The 21904-nt window shown below is 48.2% G+C and overlaps 1 protein-coding gene across 1 annotated transcript; it reads right to left on the bottom strand.

Annotated features, from left to right (window-relative positions):
* Positions 1 to 10433: 10433 nt before the first annotated feature.
* On the bottom strand, positions 10434 to 12184 carry Cdk5r2 (cyclin dependent kinase 5 regulatory subunit 2). Its single transcript, XM_090354834.1, has one exon. It carries the CDS (start codon positions 12035 to 12037, stop codon positions 10922 to 10924), a length of 1116 nt encoding a protein of 371 aa, XP_090210960.1. The 5' UTR covers positions 12038 to 12184; the 3' UTR covers positions 10434 to 10921.
* Between the last annotated feature and the right edge of the window lie 9720 nt (positions 12185 to 21904).

Raw genomic sequence — 21904 nt, 5'->3', positions numbered from 1 at the left:
GCTGATTTCATTTTGCTATGGCAACAGAGCATGTGCCTAAACAGCCCAACACAGAGGGCTGTGCCAGGAATGTCATTGCCCCAGTGTTAATCAGTGCAGAAGCAGAGACCTGCCCTGCAGGCTCACACCATTTTCTATACTACATCTCTACATTTCTGCATCACAGTTGTTCCTCCACAAAACTAGCTTCCTCTTGTGTTTCCTTCCTTGAGATTGGAAGAGGGGGAGGAAGTAACTAAAGAAAGCTAAAAGACCAGGCCCTGAACCCTGGATTCCTCTTTTTGGAAAAGGATGTCCGGTTGCTTAGCAACACAGCAGGAGTTGTCAGGGAAGCTCCAAGCAGCACTGTCCTTTTTATCCTGCAGCACGACAGGATCTGGGGAATGCTAGATGGGACCATACACAGGGAAAGAGGGGAAGGGTCCCAGCTTCAATAGTCACCTCGGGAGGATGACGAGCCTCCTTCCATAATGATCACGTTCTTCTCCGTATCTTTTCCCTTTTCTACCTTTGACACCGAGTTCTAGGGTCCATTCTGTGTGCACATCTGTGCAGTGGATCCATTGTGGCATGTACTTAAGGACCAGACTCAGGGCCACTTCCTGTGTTTCTTCTGTGCTTCTCATCTTACAAAGCATGTGCATCAACATGATTGCACCAGAGAGTGTCAACTGCTTCTTCAGGAGAAAGAATGTTATGACAGTTGGCTCTCAGTAATCATGGATTCTTCATCCATGGATACAACCAATCATGCATCAAAATTATTAGAAAAAAATGTCATGTGTGTGGGACGTGTACAGGCTGTTCTTTTATTATTATTCCTTAAACAACACACACGCAACACGCCCTTACGTAGCATTTACATTGTAGTAGCTATACGTAATGTAGAGATGAGTTAAAGCACACAGGAGGATGTGCATGGGATCTTCTGTTGTTTTGAGTACAATTTGTTTTTCTAGCATCTTCAGATTATAGTAGCCAATGGGGGAAGTCCTAGGACCAATCTCTCAGAGACACTGAGGACTGTCTTTATTCCTTATGATAGATGACCAAAACAAAGTCCAAAGGTCCTGCATTGAACACTAACAGAGTCCAGATTTGCTGCACCTCTCCGGATAACTTCACCACTCCATGTAGTAAGGACATTAGCTCCAAAAATATCACACTCATGCATGCGTATCATTCTTAGGGCCTGATGCACCAAGGTATAACCTTTTGTTGCTCTTATTCACAACATAGGCAAATCATAAAAGCAGGACTGAGCGCTTGCCACTACCCAACATCCTACAAGGCTGAGGATATCCCTGGAAAGAGGAGTTCCTGGAGGAACCAAGCCTGTTGGCCCCAAGGCCTAGACTCAGGAATGCTATGCTGGGCTAGGCTGGCACAAGTAGCCACACAGCAGCAGCTGAAGCAAGTCTCGTGGCTCACATGGCAGAGAGAGGCACTTGGGTCCCAAAAGACTCCATACCTGGCAGAAAAGAGTAAACACATGTTACCCAGGCCACGGGAGAGCTCCAGGGAGGCCTGGCCTCTCGAGTCTGCACTACCTCGGGGGCTACCAGAGCTGGTCAGAACATCCCAGGGCCCCATTCTGAACTCTGCTTCTATCCTTGGTCCCCTGCCAATATTTATTAATAGTGCTGAGTGCCATAGTAATAGTTTTCATCTGAAAAGTTCTGTTGTCACTCCTCTGGTAGGTATTTGATCGAGACAAGAAATGAGATATTTATTCCATCTGATAGATGTGAGAACTGATACTTAGAGATAATAGCTCATAAGAGATAGGGGACTCAAATCTCTGATTCTTAGTGTGGTCCACACCACACTAATTTTAAGTGTCATGGGGAAGAACGGAGAATTGAGGGAGTACTCATTTACTGTCTCCTATGTCCCCAAATAGTACCAACTCAGGACCATGTGGTGTGACTTAGCTCAGTGGATACTATGCATGAGATGAATAATTTGGATAATTATGTTGATTAAAGTCTTATCAAATTCCAGACAAATAGTCTCAGTTATAGCAGTATACATGACACAGAATATTTAAATATAAAAGACATTTTTAAAAATTTAGTGAGGCATGAGAAGAATTTTTGTGAAAGCTAGGAACAAGGCTAGGGATGTTGGTTTTATTTTGTCTATCCTGTTATCATTGGGATTGGACTGTAGTTCTAATCAATGCAATAAGAAAAGAAAGAATAAGGGGCCTGGAGTTTGGCCTAGTGGTAGAGGCATGAGGACCCGGATTCAATTCCTCGGTACCACATACATAGAAAAATAGCCAGAAGTGGTGCTGAGGCTCAAGTGGTAGAGCTCTAGCCTTGAGAAAGTCCAAGGACAGTGCTCAGGCCCTGAGTTCATGGCCAAGGACTGGCAAAAAAAAGAAAGAAGAAATATTGTGTGTAAATATTAGAGAAAATATTAAAAGATCTACGTTATCAGACACGACTGTCTACTAGAAATCCAAGAGATTCAACCAGAAAACCACCAGAACTAAAGAAATCTAGTACTATATAAGATCAATGCGGCTAAACCTGTGGTTCTTCTATATAATTCTGTATGACGAAAAGGAATGAATTGGAAATAATGGACGTATAACAACAATAAAAATCAGCCAAGTAAAAAGCATGAGAAACATCTAAAGGAAGGAACTATAAATCTTGCTGGGAATGTTGCTGAGTGGTATAGTGCTTACATAGCATGAAGTATTCCTCAGCACCACATAAATAAAAAAGAGCAGGAAGTAGCATAGTGCTCAAGTGGTAGAGTTCTAGCATTGAGCAAAAAGAAGCTGAGGAACAGTGTCCAGGCCCTGAGTTCATGCCCCAGGACTGGAGAAGGCGGGGGGGAGAGGGGGGAGGGAGAGAAGAAAATACAAATCTTCACTGAAGAGCACAAAGAAGACTTGAAAACAATGGGAAGATGACCAAATCTTTCCAAAATAATCTATAAAAGTGATGCTGTCTCAATCCTGGTCCCAAAAGAATTTTGTGGAACTGAACAGTCTGCTTCTGAAGTTCTTCTGGACCTTGTTAAAGAACAGACAAAACAGTTTAGCCAAACAATGAGCATACTGCAAAACAAATTATTAAAGATGTATGGCGTTGGGCTGGGAGTTTGGCCTAGTGGTAGAGTGCTTGCCTAGCATGCACGAAGACCCGGGTTCAATTCCTTGGTATCACATACCTAGCAAAAAGCCAGAAGTGGTGCTGTGGCTCAAGTGGTAGAGCCCTAGCTTTGAGAAAATCTAGGGACAGTGCTCAGGCCCTGAGTTCAAGCCCAAGACTGGCAAAAAAAAAAAAAAAGATTGTCACTTTGGGTTTTTTTCTTTTTTCTTTTTTTTTTTTTTTTTTGCCAGTCCTGGGCTTGAGCTCAGGGCCTGAGCACTGTCCTTGGACTTTCTCAAGGCTAGAGCTCTACCACTTGAGCTTCAGCACCACTTCTGTTTTTTTTTTTTCTATGTATGTGGTGCCGAGGAATCGAACCCGGATCTTCATGCATGCTAGGCAAGCACTCTACCACTAGGCCAAACTCCCAGCCCCTGTCACTTTGTTTTTGTTCATTTATTTATTGCCCTAAGGAGATAAATGGGAAAAGACAAGACATACAGATGTTTATCATAACATCATTTATAGCAATGAGTTGGATTCAACCCAAATGGATATCAGCTCTCATTTTCTGAGAGCCTTATTCTGTGCCAGGCACTGTGCTAACTCTTGTTTGGAAGATATACAGGAAGTTCTTATTTTTTAAAAAAACAAAAAACCTCCCCTAGCTTTATTGCTCGAATAGAGAGCACTGTTTTCTGTGGCACTTAGGGAAAAGATAGAGAAGCTGTTTAAACGGTTTTAGCTCCTGTGAGAGTATGTGCTTGTGTCACTTCATGCTATGTATGCATGTGCCTCTCACGTGCCCTGTGTGTGCACACACATGCTTGCTGGAATACTTGGCATCTCACCTACCCTTTCAAATTCTAGGGATTTGAAAGAGATTAAGGAGAGGGGGGGAAAGTAGACTTCGTTGCTGTATGAGAGAGGAAGACAGTGCTGTACAGATGAGTTTTTCTCCTTTTCCTGTGTGTCCCTTCTTCTTTCCTGCCTTTCTTCCCTTTCTCTTTTATTTTCTCCTCTCTCTCAATTGTCTCTCTAGTGTGTGCTGAGAATTCTTAGCTCCAAAGAAATCTAGCAGGAAACAGGTGAAACCTTTCTCAAGAAGACATAAAATAAGAAAACTTGTAGAGGTCCAAGGAAAAATGGTCCAAAGAAAATGATTCAGAGGTATGGGACATAGGTTGACATTTTTCTTTTTCCTTCTCTCTTTCTTGGCGTTCAAAGGTTTAAATGGAGATAATTTAGTCTTTTCCTTTAAGGCATCCAAGACACAATAATAACAACAACAATAATAATTGTAGTAATAAGTAACCTATAGTTTCTGTAAGTATTGAGTTTTTGTTTGTTTGTTTATGCCAGTCCTGGGGCTTGAACTCAGGACCTGAGACTTGGGCTCTCTGTTCCTGAGCCTCACTAGGCTCAAGGCTAGTGCTCTACACTTGAGCCACAGCACCACTTCTGGCGTTTTTTGTTTAAGTGATACTGAGGAATTGAACTCAGGGCTTCATACATGCTAGGCAAGCACTCTACCACTAAGCTATATTCCCAGCCAAATACTGGGTTTGAACTTTGGTCTTCTTGGTGCTCAGCTTGTTTGGCTTGGTTGTCTGAAGCTCTACCACTTGAACCAAATATCAAGCCCAACTTTTTTCTGGTTGTTTTGGAGATAGATTCTCTCAGACCTTTATTCTTGATCTGGTCTTGCCCTAATTCTCTGTATCTCACCCTCCCTGTCTTGCTTAAGTTTCCCTCCTTTCTCAAGGTTAGCACTCTATCACTTAAGTCATGCCTTCACTTCTGACAGGTTTGTGGTTTTTTTTTTTTTTTGCTGGTTAAGTGGAGATAAGAATCTCTCAGATTTGACTGCCCAAGGTCACTTTGAACTTAGATCCTTGGATTTCACTCTCCTGAATAGCAAAGATCACAGGTATGAGCCACCGGCACCTAGTACTATAGTATATTTTAATGTCTAATACGGCTTTTGTTTATAGGCTTTTCTTGGTATTAGGTGTTTTTCTGGGATAATATATAAATTTGTTTGCTTGTTTGAGAGTTGGGGTCTCACTGGGTTGCCCATTCTGGTCTTGAACTCTTATACTCAAAGGTCCCCTTATCCCAGTCTCCTAAGTAGCTGTGAATGCAGGTGAACAGGTCCAATATATTGGCCAGTTTTTTCTTTCAGTATTGGGGTTTGAACTCAGAGCTTTGTGTTTACTATACATACATACTATTATTTGAACTACGCTTCCAGCCATTTTGGCTTTGGTTATTTTTGCAATAGGGGCCACGTTCTTTGTCTGAATAACTACACAACCACACCAGATACTGATGAATCTACCTTTTCCTCAATGAATTTCAAGTAGTGCTTTTATACTGTATTAAGTTCCTATGTATGTGTCTTTGACTTACCTTTTCTGTTCCTGTATTAGTGGCATATATTTTAACTACTTCAGCATCATGGAACATTTTTGTATGTGAGCGAGACAGAAGAAACAGAAAGAAGAAAGTCTATGAAGTTCTAAACTGGATTAGAGGATTTGGGTCTTTTATTGTTGTTTAGCCAGTACTGGGGTCTGAACTCAGGGTCATGTGCTTTCTAAGCACATTCTCAGTCCTCAGGCAATTTAAAAAAAATCCTCTACGAGCTGAGTGCTGGTGGCTTATGCCTATAATTCTAGCTACTCAGGAGACAGTGATTTGGAAGACAGCGATCTGAAAGTCATAGTTCAAAGCCAGCCTGTGCTTTTAGAAAAGTCCTCGTTAGGACTCTTATCTCCAATTAACTGCCCTAAAACTGCTAGTGGAGCTATAGCTCAAAGTGATAGAGCACTAGCCTTGAGCAAAAGAGCTCAGGGACAGCTCCTAATCCCTGAATGCAAGACACACACACACACACACACACACACACACACACACACACACACACACACACATCCTAAGAGCTAAGTGCCTATAATCTCACCTACAACCCTGACTATTCAAGAGACTGAGATTGAGAAGACTAAGGTTCAAATGTCAGCCCAGGCGGAAAAATCCTGAGATACGACTTCCAAAATCATCAGCAAAAAAAAAGCCAGGCTGAAATTACATCTCAAGTGGCAGAGTTCCTATTGATCAAACAGAAGACCATAACTTCAAATTCCATTCCAAAAAATTCCTTAAGAGAATACGGAATTAAGTAAAAATAAAAGAAGGCTTGAAGTGAGAAATGGGCCAGCTAGTCTCCAAATATAACAGAGGCCTGCCTCCCAACATTTCATGATGTATTAAATTTTCTGAGATTGTACCTTGAAGTTTGTCTTTTGCCCAGTCTTTCATCACATAAAAGGAAATTTCTCTAATTGTCATTTACACTTCTGTCCCATAGGATGTGTAGCAAGATTCTGACAGAGAAGGCTGTGGTCTTGGACTATTAGTCACCCCTGTCTTGGACCACTCACTGCAAAATTTCCGATTATATATCACGAGTAGCATTTGTAGGGAGGGGAGTTACATAATATTTATATTGCATAATAATATATTTATATACTTATTTTATACTTGGCTTCCAGCTATTCCTGATTGTGGTACCCTGATTGGAGGGACTGTTTTCGTAGCTTTGTTGCTGAAACCTTCCAGAGGTGCCCATCTGTATGCGCAGGCAGCGAGGGTCTCAGGGTGCAGAGGCCATGGGATGTCCTCATAGATACTGCCAGATGCTCTGGTTGCTGGGTGCTCTGCCTGGCAGGAAGTTACCATGGCAACACCCCTCCCACACACACATGCACACATACTTCTGAGAGGGTTTTTTTGCATTTCCCTTTTTCCAACAAAAACTAAGGTATTCTAGGGACAGGCAAGCATAGATCTCAGGACAGAATGTCCTGAAGGGTGGCAGGGAACACAGGAAACAGAGATGTATGTAAATTGTGACTGAACCTTCATGCAGCAAGTGTATCTGTTATAATGCTTCTGAGTTCTAGTTTGTGCCTTTGGGTATGTGTCCATGCATACATCATGCCAAGGGATGGATTTCTTGTAGCCATCTATTTGCCATCCTTTCATTCTCCCCCTTTCCCCCGTTGGATGAGTGGCCTCAGCCTTCTGCAGGTGGGGAGGAAGTGCTGACTCATGGCTCCAGTTGTGTTTCTGTCTCCAGGCCTCCATCTCCTTGCTTTCCTCGATCTGTCTCAGACCTACAGGACTGGGGAACCACAGCCTGGAGCCATATAACGCCCTCCAAATCATTTGGTCTGGCCTTGTCGAGTCAACTGTAGGCAGGACTCAAAATCCAATAAGTCAGCTGGGCAAGGTGGATCATGCCCGTACAGGCTACTCAGGAGGCTGAGATCTGAGGATCAAGGTTCAAATCCAGCCTGGGCACTAAAATCCGTGAGACTCTTATATCCAATTAACTACCAGAAAACCAGAAATGATGCTGTGGCTCAAGGGGTAGGGCAGTAGCCTTGAGCTGAAGAGCTCAGGGACAAAAACGCCCAGGCCCAGAGGTAGAGTGGTACCCTTGAGCTGAAGAGCTCAGGGACAAAAACGTCCAGGCCCAGAATTCAAGTTCCACAATGGACAAAAAAAAATTAAGGTGACATTGCCCAGAAAGAAATGTACTCATTACCTGACTTATGAAACAGTACACCACCTTTGCAAAGATTAAGAATCTTCAATAAATCTAGGCTTTCATTTTCCCAAATCAAAAGTCAGTAAATCCAGGTCCAAGAATGATGGAAATATCCAAAGTGACTCTTAGGAGAAAAATGATTCGGCACCCCTGTTACCAGTTTAATCCATCCTCTCCACTTTACTACCATCCTGGATTTGCTTTCCCCAATTCACTCACTCACAGGCATGAAGCCTTCTCTTTTAAAAATCCCTTTGCCTTCTCTGAAGATGGTTCTGGGCCCTTCTTTCTACGGCCCTCATTCCAGAATAAAAAAAAAAAAACGAGATGAAAGTTGACCAGAAGCCTCATTCTTCCATTGTATTCCTGTTGATCCTCTCCCAGCTTCTCTCCACTAATCAGATTATAAGTGTTTAGTTTGGGGTACATGGTAAAAGAAAGTGACAGTACTCACTGAAGCTTTTTTCACTCCCTCATTTAATGCCAGACCACAGGTTCCTGGAGGCACAGTCATGCACGTGTGGTGTATTTGTGTGTGTGGTGTATTTGTACAGGCATGTGTGGAAAAGGAAAAGTGACAGATCTATGAGTTGGGGGAGTATCCAGGGTCCTCAACTGGAGGCTCTCTAGTCTTTAGTTTCCCCTAATTCAGAAATTCCAATCAAGTAGTCCTACTGATTCGTTCCAAATGAGAACCAGGATTGTTCCTTTAGCCAGAGGTTAGAGTGGAGAGGAGGCCCCGCCCTCTCAGTCTGGTTACCATGGCGACAGCAGCATAGTGCAGCAAACGCTCCTCCTTTCCTCCCCCCTCCCCAACGCAAAGAGATGACGGCACCGCGCTGACTGCGCCAAATTCCAGCCAATGGGCGGCGGCTCCCGCCTCCCTCTCCGCCGGCTCTGCCCCCTCCCCTCGGGAGCTCAATTCACAAATCTGGACTGTGAATTTCCGGCTCCGGGCAGGGCGCTGAGGATCTGGGCCCAGGCCCCGCGACAGCAGAACCCCGTCCTCCTGGGAGGACACGCGGGAGGCGACATTCCCGGGTTCTTGAGACAGACTTCTGGAACTCGACCTCTTATTCCTAAAGTATCCAGAAGCCCTCGTCGAGGCCGAGTCCCCCCACCCGACCCGCGTGCTCGTCAGCACCACGGACAGCGAGCCCGAGGCCTACCTGGAGCCCGGCCTTCGGGGCCTTAGAACAGTGGACGAGGCGCTTAGCTCTGCAGCCCAGATGGCAGTGGAGCCTTCAGCAGAGATCTTAGGCCATGTCGCTTTATTTTCCCTCTTCTTTAACCCTAGAGGACGGCTTTCTCTTCCCCATTTTGTTTCTGCCTGTATCTGTTCCTCCCGGAAATAAAAGGGGGCAGGGTCTGCGTGTCTTTAAAAAGGAATGGGCTGCCCAGGATTTCCCCGGGGAGACAGTGTGGCCAGGGAGTAGTGCAGGGTTGGTCCCATGTGGGGCAGAGGCCAGAAGGCGAGGGGCAAGTGGGGTGAGTCAGGCCTCACCTTGAGACGGGTAGTAGACACAGACCCAGGTCTAAAACTCCTGCCCCACTCTGTGACAAGAGGACGGTACAGGACAGCAATGACAGCTATTTCTGATGGTTCTGTCTCCACGGGTCACCTCATAGAACGGGAACGTCTTCTGCTGTCCTCACCACTTGTCCTTAAGTGGCCCGGGGAATTAATGAGGAGCTAGGTCTGACAAGATGGAAGCTGGGGTGGTGGTAGGGGGGGGTTCCTCTTTTGGCTAGCTCACTTTCCTCCGTCGAATAAACGTCCACGGGGGCGAGGAGAGGGCAGCAGCTTTCCCAGGGGCCCTGGCCTTCCTCACTGGACCTCTGTGTCGTATTTCCACGCCCTGCCCCATGCCGCCTCCCATTCCATCCCACCCTCGACCCAAAGAAAGGCCGGCGCAAAACCATGTGCAGGCGCGTTGCGCGCTTTATAGTTCTCTTCAGGACGGACAGAGACCCGGCCGCGCCGCCGGCCCGCATCATTGGCACCTTGGACACGGCCCCAGGCCCGGCCCAGCCCCTGGTACTCTCCCGGGAGGGCTCCGGGGCCGCCCCAGCTCAGCACCTCGGACAGTTCCCAGCCCACCCTTCCCCCCACCCCCTCCCTCCGGAAACAGCAGAAATAAATTAAAAGGGGTGAGATAATATGAAATCTAAGGGTGAGGAAGAGGAACACCTCTCCCCGACAATACGAAGCGTCTTCTTTCTCTTCCCACCAGTCCACAGGGTGCCGCCGCCGCCGCCGGGGTGGTCTCCCAGATTGACCTCGCCCCCAGATCCCAGCCTCTGGAATGAAGCCGGCAGCCCGGCTCCCCCTCCAACTCCCAGCATGCAACACGTTGGAAAAAGTGGGGAGAAGGCCGTGGGGGGGAGGTGGGGGACCCTGGGTGGATGTCTGGGCACCTGGCACTGAGGCTCTCAGTCCATCCGAGTGAAAAACCAGGGGCCCCTCTGACCCGGGGGGGAGTGGGTATGGGGTCTCAGGAGAAGAAATGCGGGGTGACAGAAGCAGAGGGGAAGATGGTGACCCATGACAGGAGCCAGGGAAAGGAGAAGGAGAAGGGAAGCTAGGGACACAGGTGCAGAAGAAATGGGGCACCTGGGTAGCGAGGTTCAGGGTGAAGTGATGATCTCTCTCTCTCTCTCTCTCTCTCTCTCTCTCTCTCTCTCTCTCTCTCTCTCTCTCTCTCTCCCTCTCTCTCTCTCTCTCTCTCTCTCTCTCTCTCTCTCTCTCTCAAGGAATGTGCAACAACAAGGCAGAAAACGAGATGGAAATGCAGTTGGGAGATAAAAAATGAAGGTATAGAAAGGAGGGGGGGGAGAGAAGTGGACAGGACCCAGGGGAGATGGATTTACAGACGTGCACAGCAGGGAAAGCGGAGAGTGGGGCAGACATGGAGAGATGAGGGCGCAGACAGACCGAAAGGGTGCAGTGGGGGCCGCCCTTCCCACCGTCACCCCCACCCCCACCCCACACCCAGTGAGTCCCAACACCGCTGGCCTCTGGTGTCCTCGCCTCCGCCTTCCCCTGCGGGGCAGGGGCGGCTCCTCCCAGGCCCCGCGTGGGCGCAGAGCGGTGGTTCACAGCAGCGGTGGAGTGATGGGGCCGGGGGGTTCCGGGTGTGTGTCGGGGGTGTGGGGGAGGGCTGGGGCGGGGGTCGGGCGCGGCCCCTGGGTGCCCTTAGCGGTCCAGGTTCATCGTCCAGTGCTTGGCTCCCGCCGCGCAGCTGTCCCTGGCGGCGGAGGTGGCGGCGGACGCGCCCCCGCTGGGGGGACCCCCGGCGCCCGCGGCGGCCTCGCCCTCGTTCTTGAGGTCTTGAAAGACTTGCGTGAAGAAGTGGGGGTCGGCGTTGAGCCGGAGCATCTGCGGGCTGAGCCTCTGGATGAGGCGCAGACACCGCTGCCAGAAGCGCTCCTTGTCGGGCTCCACGAGGAAGGGCTTGAGCGGGTAGGAGATCTCATTGCCCATGTAGGAGTAGGCGAGGTAGAGGCAGGTGAGGAAGGCGGCCTGCAGCTCGGCGGCCGACGCCAGCTCGTCCCCGCGCAGCGACTCGCGGCACAGCAGGTACACGAACACCAGGTTGGCGGGCGTAATGAAGGCCTGGTCTTGCCAGCCCTGCAGCAGGAGCGAGCGGTCCACGCCGCGGAACCAGCCCACCAGCTCGCCGGGGCTCAGCTCCTTCAGGCGGTAGCAGCGTCGACACACGAAGTCGCCCAGGCAGCGCAGCAGCTCGCCGGTGGACGCCTGCACGATGACCCGCCGGGGTGAGCCGCCGGGCACCGGGGGCGCCGCCTGCGGGGCCGGGAGCGGCGGCGGCGGCGGCTTCCCCCCGCCCGAGCCCGGCGGCGGGGCGGCCGCGCTGCCCGCGGACGGCGCGTCGCCGCCGGCGGTGGCGGCGGCCGCGGACGCGGGCACGGTGGGCACCGGCACGGCCAGGGGCTTGGCCGCGCCGCCGCCATCCGGGGGGTCCCGGCCTTTGCGGAGAAGGTTCTCGCGGTTGCGCTGCTGGACCAGAGGGTCGGGACCCGTGGACGCCGGCTTGGGCGTCACCTTCTTGCTGCCTTTCTTCTTTTTGGCCGACGCGGCCACCAGGCGCTTCCAGGTGAGCGCCGAGATGAGCACGGACGGCCGCTTGAGCCGACTCTCGCCCTTGCCGCCTTTGCCGGCGGGCGGCGCCCCGTAGCCCCCCAGCGCCTCGTCCCCCGATGGCGGCGCCTTCTTCTTCTCGTCCGGCAGCCCGCCCGGCCTCCGGCCCTTGGCCGAGGAGGCGGGGGAGAGCGACAGCACCGTGCCCATCCTGCAGAGCGGGGCCGGCGCCCGGGCCCCGGCGGGAACCGCGGGCGGCGCCGCTGCTGCTGCAGCCCCGGGGGACCCGGCGGTGGGGGGCCTGGCCCCGGCCCGGTCGCGCGGGCCGGCTGGGGAAGGAGCTGCTCGGCTGCTCGGCGGCGGCGGCTCCCAGTCTGAGCTGCGCCAGCTGCAGCGTCAGCCCCACCCCTTGGGCCCCTTCCTTCGCGGCGCCGCGCCGCGCCCCGCCTCGCGCAGCCAATCCTCGCGCAAGCTGTCTTCTTGACCGGCGGCTCTGCTAACCAATAGGGTCTCGCGTGCCGTCTCGAGTCCCGCCTTATCCATCACCCTGAGTCTGGGGTCCTTTCCCCGAAAACCCGAAAGGGGAAACCGGGGAAGATGGCGAAGGTTCGAGGGTCCCTGTCAGAGTCAGGGTCAGGGGTACAGAGGTGGCCACTCTCACCTCCCCCGAGGTCCAGGGCCGGGGGTCAGCTTGTTTTGATGCACTGGGTGGCGGCCAGCAGGTAGTATAGAAGCCATGGGGGAAGCCTTCCCTCCACCCCTGAGTTTGTTTAGGGGTCAACGTGGTCGTGACTTCATCTAGACGATCCAGTCCCAGCTGGGTGTCACATTTATGGCACTTCCAATCCTGCAATTGGGTCGCTTTCCTCTTCTCACTATAATGTCCCCCAAACCCCTTCCCCCATCACGTTACGAAGGTCTGAAGCTTTTTTTCCCCCTTTCTTTCTTCTTCTTCTTCTTCTTCTTTTTTTTTTTAAATGAAACAGTCCCTATGTATCCCAGGTTGGCTGCAAATTCTATCTCCTGTCAATACCGAGATTACAAGTGTGTGCCACTTGTTCTGCTGGTTGGCAAGCAGGCACATCCCTGCTTTACCTATGAGAAGATGCTGGCAGCTGAGACTTCCTGCAAGTCATTGCCTTCCTCCTGGAGGGGGGCTGCTTCAAAGTGATCCTCAGAACAGGTCGTTCATGTTTCTAATTGCCAGCCTGGTTTTCCACAGGGGAGCCTGTAGGAGCCCTGGCCCCTGGACAGCACCTTTCGGTTGGTTGTCCCCACCAACACATACTGATCTCACACTTGGGTGGATGATGGATTCGTCCTTAGGGAAACAATGGAAATTGTATCGATTGATCTCTTCCAGCCAGACAGTGAACAGGGCCTCCAACGTGGAAGGAGTCCGGAGAGGATTGGCACAACCTCCAGTCCAGACCTGAGTCCACGTTGAGATGAATTTTCATCATTAAATGCTTCCCGATTCTGATTCCACTCCAGAAGCAAGTTGCCAGGCTGGGTTTTATTTATTTCTGGCCCTGTCTGTTTCTTCATCAGTGTCCACAAGTGTCCTGGAATTTGGACTCTAAATTTTACCAGCAATTCTAGTTTTGTGAGAGAGAGGGGGGGGAGAGAGAGAGGGAGGAGAGAGTAGTAGGGGCTTGAACTGAAGGTCTTGCACTCTTGCTTGGCTTTTTCACGCAGTGTTCAAGCACTCTACTACTTGAGTCACATTTCCACTTCCCTGACCACCACTGGTCTGCACCTGTTCTGTTTGCTTTATCCACACTTCATGGATGCCTTAATGAGTGCCCTATCCTGGATCCCCAACACAGAACGCTTCCAATTTCTTAGGTGGATATTGGAGGTAAGTATGGTTTAGACGCAGTACTCATATAGGAGAGGGAAAAGACCAGTAAAATCCTCAGAGTTGTCTTCATCTCTTCATAGACTCTATAAGATTGATGTGTATACATTTGTGTGTGTGTGTGTGTGTGTGTGTGTGTGTGTTCATTCCAAATAGACTATTCTAGAATTCCCTTGGGTTGCAGCTCTAATCACTAGAGGCTCCAGTTTTTCCCAGCAGTCTCACAGCACCCCACCCCCACTCCTTCACAGTCTCCTGGAAGCTGGAGTCTGGTTGTCTTGATTTCTCACTCCTTTACCACACAGAGACTTACGCTTCCTGCCTGATGCACTTTCTCAGTAGGGTCTTTTCTCTTGCCTCCTTGGGTCTGATTTTTCTCTTGTTATTCAAGCTGACCTGGCCAACCTCCACTTCTCCCCCTTGAAGGTACAGGAAAATGTTCCCTTTTTTCAGCTCTGGTAATTGGCCCCACTTCCTCCTACAAGGCCTTCTGAGTCAGCCTTTATTTGACACTCAAGGAACAGTGGCTCACCGGTAGTTAAGGACAGGCCCCACAGAGACGGAGCTGTGCTGGTGGAAACACTGGGCACGTGGGTCTGAGTGGCATGTGTCCTCCTAACTCTGCTCCCAGGAGTCTCTCATTGACGTAAGGCCTATGGCTGGTGTCATCTAGGACAGCACGACAAACGCAACACTCACAGGTGTCACTACTGCAGACACAGCTCTTGGTCAGAATTAAGCATTTTCTTCTGTGCTTAGGGTCCCCAAGCTACCCACTTTTGAGGGTCTCATTTCCCTTTCACCATATCCTCAGACCTCTTTCTGGCTCACCTAGGCTCCTTTTGATTCTAGGTACCGCTCCTGGATCTCTGAAGGTTATACCACAGGCCAGAACTCACCCCTCAGAACATCATCGTGCTTTCTGTTAGCTCTTGAAATCCCAACTCCTCCAGGAAACCTTTCTAGACTGACTGGAGAGCCTGAAGCTCTCTCTGACTTCAGGCTTTCTAGTTTATTCCACTCTACTTAATAACTTGAATGAAAGAAAGCTAGGTTCTGGTTTGCCAGCCCAAAGTATTCAAGATGAGCATAGATAGAAGTTTAAAGACAACATAATGAAAATAGATCCATAAAGAGAAGAAGGGTAGAGGCCACAGAGATCATGGAAGGTGGGTTTTACAGAAGGCAGTGACTTCCTCATCACCTTGGGAAAGAAGCTATTTCAGTGCTCTGAGCTACTGTTTCTGGTTGGGCTATGTTCAAAGTCTGTATTCTGTAGTTGCTCTATCTGTATTAGAGTCTGGATGTTGTTTTTTATCTGGCCATTTCCCCTGGGCTTCTCTGGGTCAGTGCTGGCTGTGTCCAACTCTCACAGATGGGAAAACTCCTAAGGCCAGGTTTCCTATCTTTGTCTATCACTCTTCAGGTTATCTTGAACTATAATCTATACAGTTATTCCTGAAGGTTCTTCCAGGCCAAACTGTAAACCCATACCCAGAGCTCTAGGACTGGGACTGAGCTTTTATCTGTACAGGATTGTGGGCTCAATGAGAGTTACTGCCAGTTTTACCTTGGAAGAACCCCTCACTTACCTATCTGGGAAAGGGACTGCTCCAGATAATGCAGTCCAAACTCTTCCAACTTTTGGTTGTTCCTGATTCCCTCTGAGAAATGATAGTCTAGTAAGCAAGAGTTCTAGTCCACAGCTATGTGGCTGGATGACCTTGAGAGTATCATTTCAGCTCTCTAAGCCTGTTTGTTCATACTGAAATGCAAGGATTCTTATTATACTTTCATTATCAGCTAAAAAATGAGCATTAAGAGAATATGATAACATTTTTAGTAATTGCACTGAAGCAGATTCCTGAGGCCTCTACCAGTTCCATAGATCTGATTCCAAATCAAATCTGGTCTAGGAATCTGTCTCAGTCTCTAGCTCCAGCCCTGTCTGGTTCTCCCTAATCTGTTTCTGTCTGACGAGCTCAGTCTGTTTGTACAGCATCCATATGAGGCCTGCACTTCTGCAGTCAGCCTGGGAGGTAAAAGGGAAGAGAGCTTGGCTCTAAGCAATGTAAATTTCCCTAAGTCCCTCCAAGCCTAAGAGGAATCTTTAGAAGATAGGGAGGCACAGGAAAGGAGGCCAAGAATGCTAAGGTCTAGGGCATCCCCAGGAAACATCAAGGTTAGAGATCTCAAATCCCAAGGTCATTGCATCCCCACTGCATTCAGACTAAGGGCAGCAAGGGTTCTTAAAACAGCCAGAATTGAGAATCAGCCTGGGCATTGGTATGTCTGGATAGTTTTGTGCCCCCTCCCCCACTTAGCTTTCTCACAAATACAACTCCAAGCTCTCAGTCCTGAGGTATGCAAAGGAGGAGAGTGTACACCTTCCCTTTCCCTGCTCCTGAGAATTTTAGGCCAGGAGAGTTGTGGTGGGAAGTAGGGAGTCCTCAGGGTGATGATGGAGGGGAGCAGAACCCCTTCCCAGGTAACAGAGGCATGTGGAGAGACAGTGAGCAGAGAAGATAAAGATGACAATGGAGGGGCTGCTAGCTGCTAAGAATGAGACCCGCTACCTGTTACCCTGATAGACTCCTTGCTAGAAGGACTTAATTAAGTCTACAGCCATACTACCCTGGACATGCTCCATCTCATCTGATCTCGGAAGTTAAGCAGGGACGGGCCTGGTTAGTACTTGGATGGGAGAAGGACTTAATTAAGGATCCAAATATGGGTTTTTAGAACTGGGACTAGAGTTGGGAACTCAGATGAGGAAAGTTCTGTCCTGTGTCCTATACAGACAAGGAACCAGTGCTGTGATGGTGGAGGGTCCAGGATGAAGGACAGAAAAGAACCCAGGGGAGCTGGGAGAGAGTGGCTCACACCTGTAATCCTAGCTACTCAGGAGTCTGAGGTCTGATGATCATGGTTCAGAGTCAGCCTGGGCAGGAAAGGTCTGAGAAACTCCTATCTCCAATTAACCATAAGAGCTCCACAGAAGTGGAGCTGTGGCTCAAGTGATAGAGCACTAGCTTTGAGCAAAAGACCACAGAGAGAGTGCTCAAGCACTGAGTTCAAGCCCCAGTACTAGCACTAAAAAAGAAAGAAGAACAGAGGTGAGCTGAAGGCTTCCCTATGTTGATCTGTATTCTTCTATGATGGAAGGCAGACAGCTAGGTCTTTCTCCCATTCTCATCCAGGTAGACTGGAACCCAGATTGGAGTGACCTCAGAACCTACATAAAGTTTTGATGCCCCTGAGAAAAGATCTTTTGGCTTGATCCTATCTGTCTCCCTATAATTCAGGTTCACCTCTCCTGCCTCCACTAAGCCCCTTTTGTGCCTCCTCCCCTGTGTCCTGTATCCGCCCCCCACATCGCCCCCACTCAGTCTCCTCACAGTGCCCAGGATAGCACTACAGATGTAGGAGCAGATCAAGAAGGGCGGGGGTGGTGGCTGTTGCTCGGCTGAGATATTCTTAGCCTGTCTGGGGGCTGGAGCTGGAATCAGCGTTTCCATCTCAACCAGGCAGGTGGCTGACAGGAGCTGCTGCTGTGATTGGGTCTTCATCTACTTCCATATCCCTTCCCTGTCCCCATTCTTCACCGTGAGCACAGACCCTTGGAGAAGCCAAAGATCTCTTGTACCATGCTTGAGGAGGCTCCCTCTGCACCTGGCCTAGCCCAGAAAGGCTTGCAAACTCAGCTGCTGAAGACTTGGGGAAAGAGAAAGGCCTTTGAGAACTCCAGCTCTGATGTACCCCAGAGCAACACACAGCTTTCTTCTCTTTTCCCAAGGTCCATTTTCCTCTGCTCCAAACCACTCCTGCAGAATACTTGGTCTCTACACTCCACTCATGACCTTGAGAACTTGATTTTCAGGAATCACTCCTGAAAAGGGCTGATCCCTGAGATCCAGACTTCCTTTGATATCCCAAAGGGAGCTCACCTTCCCTGATTCTTTTATTAGAAGGAGAGGCCAGGAAGATACTGGACTCATTCACAAATAACACAAACTATTTTTTCATCTCACAAGAAATAGACACTTCAAGCCCAGAGTTCAAGTCCCATGACAGACAAAAACAAAAACAAAAAAAATAAAAGGCTATACTGGCCAGGAGTTTGGCCTAGGGTAGAGTGCTTGTCTAGCATGCACGAAGACCACATACATAGAAAAGTCTAAAGTGGTGCTGTGGCTCAAGTGGTATTGCGCTAGCCTTGAGGAAAGTCCAGGGACAATGCTAAGGCCCTGAGTTCAAGCCCCAAGATTGGCAAAAAAAAAAAAAAAGGGCACGGAGCCTAGTGGTAAGAGTGCTTGCCTAGCATGCATGAAGCCCTGGGTTCGGTTCCTCAGTACCACATACGTAGAAAAAAGCCAGAAGTGGCCAGAAGTGGCCATGTGGCTCAAGTGGTAGAGTGCTAGCCTTGAGAAAGCCCAAGGACAGTGCTCAGGCCGACTTCAGGCCCCAGGACTGTGGCTTTTTCTTTCTTTTTTTCTTCTTTTTTTTTTTTTGGCCTGTCGCAGGGCTTGAATTCAGGGCCTGGGCACTGTCCCTGAGACTCTTTATGATCAATGCTAGTACTCTACCATTTGAGCCACAGTGCCACTTTCAGCTTTTCTGAGTAGTTTTTTGGCCATAAGAGTCTCACTGGGACTTTTCTGCCCAAGCTGGCTTTGAACCATGATCCTCGGGTCTCAGGCTTCCTGTGTAGCTAGAATTACAGGCATGAGCCACTTGCACCTTTCTTGGGCAAATTTCTTAATTCCTTTAACTTCTATAAAAGTGGATCCTCATAATACAGGTATTAATAGATTTTAATCTCTCAATATACAATAGTGCTTGTATATTATGTGTGCACAATACTTAGTGTTTAAAAATGTGAGTTGTATGGGGACCATGACATGTGAAAGGGTATCAATGTGTGGGAATTAAGGCACCATTTATCTGGCAAATATCATGTAACTCTTCTATTAATTACAATAAAAATATATTTAAAAAATAAATAAATAAAATGTGAGTTGTAGCCAGGTGCTGGTGGCTCATGTCTATAATCCTAGCTACTCAGAAGGATGATACTTCAGGATTGTGGCTCAAAGTCAGCCCAGGCAAGAAAATCTGTGAGATTCTTATCTTCAATTAACAACAAAAAGCTGGAAGTAGATGTGCGCTCAAAGTGTTAGAGCACTAGTGTTGAGTACAAAAGCTCATGGACAACCACAGACCCTGAGTTCAAGCCGTAGTATGGTGGGGGGAAGTTGTCACACATTATATGATCATTATATGAGCAGGAAAGCTTTCCTTGACTTGTATTGTTAGCATGTAGTCATTCTCTCACTGGAGAGACAGGGAAGAACTATCATTTTTAAAAAACTTTTTCTTGCCGGGCACGGTGGCTCACATCTGTAATCCTAGCTACTCTGGAGGCTGAGATCTGAGGATCAAGGTTCAAAGCCAGCCCAGGCACGAAAAGACCTGAGACTTTTATCTCTAACCTCTAGAAAATGGAAAGTGGAGCTTGGCTCAAGGGTAAGACAGTAGCCTTGAGTTGATGAGTTCAGGGACAATGGCCCAGCCCAGGGGTAGGGAGGTAGCTTTGAGCTGAAGAGCTCAGGAACAGCGCCCAGGCTAAGTTCAAGCCCCATGACCCACAAAAAAAACAAAACAAAACAAACAACAAAAAACCACCACTTTTTTCTTGCTTCTGAGGCCAACATTTACAGCTGTTTTTTCTTCTTAATTACTATATAGACAGTCATGTGAAATCAGACTATTCTTGGGGGGTCGATTTGACTCCTTCAGTATGAAGATCTGGTGGCCTCATTCATTTTGTGAACCTGTTCTGTGATAGTCATCATACTGGCCCCACATTTTAACTCTGCTTTTCAGGAGACATTCTCTGATTGCTCATTTCATGTCCCACTGTCCCCCCACCAAAGCTCTAGAGACTCAGGGGGAATGAATTCTCTAAGCCCATCTTAAGGGCTAAGAAGAAAATGTTCTGCCGGGAGTGTAGCCTAGTGGTAGAGTGCTCACTCACCTAGCATGCATGAAGCTCTGGGTTCAATTCTTTGGTACCACATACTCAGAAAAGGCCGGAAGTGGTGCTGTGGCTCAAGTGTCCAAGGACAGTGTCCAGGCCTTGAGTTCAAGCCCCAGGACTGGTAAAAATGATAAAATTATAATTTTTTATAATTGCACAATGATAAAACTCATATGAACCACTCTATTCTTAAGGCGATCTACAGATGGGTTACAGTTACGTGATTCAGGTAACGAGTACATTTTCTTTGAACATAGTCACTCCTTCCCTCATCCTCTCCTACTCCCCCCCCCCAAAGTTGTACAGTTCATTTCTAACATAGTGTCTGGTGGGTTTCACTCCTGAATTCATTCACCCTTTATCCTGCTATTTCCATGCTTCCCTTCTCTTCCTCAAATCAGATAAACTTATATACAAGAAACAAAGAAAAAAGGGAAGGGAAAAAGAAAAGAAAAAAGAACCATCCACAGTATAATAAAAATAACTTCTTAGGCCAGGTGCTGGTGGCTCACTCCCGTGATCCTAGCCACTCAGGAGGCTGAGATCTGAGGATGTCGGTTCAAAGCCATCCCAGGCAGGAAAGTCTGTGAGACTCTTATCTCCAATTAAACCACCAGAAAACCAGAAGTGGCACTGTGGCTTAAGTGGTAGAGCGCTAGCCTTGAGCCGAAAAGCCCAGGGACAGTGCCCAGGCCCAAAGTTCAAGCTCCATGGCTAGCCAAAAAAACCCCAAAACAACAACAACAAAAACTTCTTACTTCCATTCCTTGGAGTTCGTTTCAGATGAGATCGGGTGCATTCAGGGAGGTATGGCTGTAGACCTTGGAATTCATTTCAGTAAGCACTATTTTATATGCACATGGCTTTTGAGCCCTTGCAATTCTCTCCTAAGAATATCCTTTGTTCTCACTGTGTGAAGAACCACTCTACTATTTAACAAGCTGTATCCTGCAAGGTACTAGGCTAGGTGAGGTGTGAGGTAGAAATCTAGCTCCCAACAAATGTGCAACATGGGCAGCAGAGATAGGAGAGATGATATCAGACAGTAAAATGATCTGCACCCTAGAATCAGTTACTTAGGATAGGATTTGACAACTCCACACAGCTAATCCTACCCATCCCCCTACACCTTCCATCCCAACAGCTAATCCAGCTCTAGCTTGTTCTAAATTCTCATGGGCAGAGAGAGAGTGAAAACCTACTTTTAACTGAGATTCAGTTTCTTCAACTGGTATGGGGTTCCCTGTGCTCTTTTCAAGGTGATAAGCACCTTTCCCAAGATAGAGCCAGAGTTTAGCAATTCCTATACCCCTGTTTAAGTGATAAAGATTCCACTCCTTCACTCCCATCTAGATAAGGGTTACTGAATAGCTCCTGTGAAGGGCTATGGTGGGCCTGCTCACTGCCCCAATATTTTGTCATATAGATGCCGCTTTTGTTTCTCTCTCTGTCTCTCTCTCTCTGTCTCTGTCTCTCTGTCTCTCTCTCTGTCTCTGTCTCTCTCTCTCTCTCTCTCTCTGCCAGTCCTGAGGCATGAACTCAGGGCCTGGGCACTGTCCTTGGGCTTTCTCAAGGCTAGAGCTCTATCACTTGAGCCACAGCATCACTTCTGGCTTTTTTCTGTGTATGTGGTACTGGAGAATTGAATCTGGGTTTTTGTGCATGCTAGGCAAGCACTTTACCACTAGGCCAAACTCCTGGCCCCTTGTCTCTTTTTTTGTCCAGGATTAGAGAACAATCCTGGACAAATCCTGGGCTTCAAAATAGGCGTATTAATTTACACTTGCCTCTTTCTGGTTTCAAAATATGAAGACTATTCTTTTTTTTTCTTTTTTTGAGCCTTCCAAGAAAATGAAGTGAATTTACAGCATCCATTCCTAAAACAACCAAAGGGAAAGTTGAAGAAGACTATTCTTTATTTTGACCTCCTAACGGTCTAAGCTAGATCCCCATATATACTGACTTTGGATTTTGAGTAAGAAGCCAATAAAAGAAAATTACCCACTAAATTACTGGTTTCTAAACTACTCTGCCCAGTAGAATCATCTGAAAGGATTCTGTAAATATGGTTTCTGGCTCTACCTCAGATCTATGAAGTCCTAATTTCTTTGGGTGAGTTCCAAGTGGAATCTCTGCAAGTTAAAAATCAAGAGGAAGATGGCTGGATCTTATGTGT

Source organism: Megascapheus bottae, chromosome 21 (assembly GCF_031878675.1).
Source record: "Megascapheus bottae isolate mThoBot1 chromosome 21, mThoBot2.hap1, whole genome shotgun sequence".
Classification (NCBI taxonomy): Eukaryota; Metazoa; Chordata; class Mammalia; order Rodentia; family Geomyidae; genus Megascapheus; species Megascapheus bottae.
The sequence above is the reverse complement of the archived record's forward strand: the minus strand, read 5'-3'. Positions and strand labels throughout refer to the sequence as shown.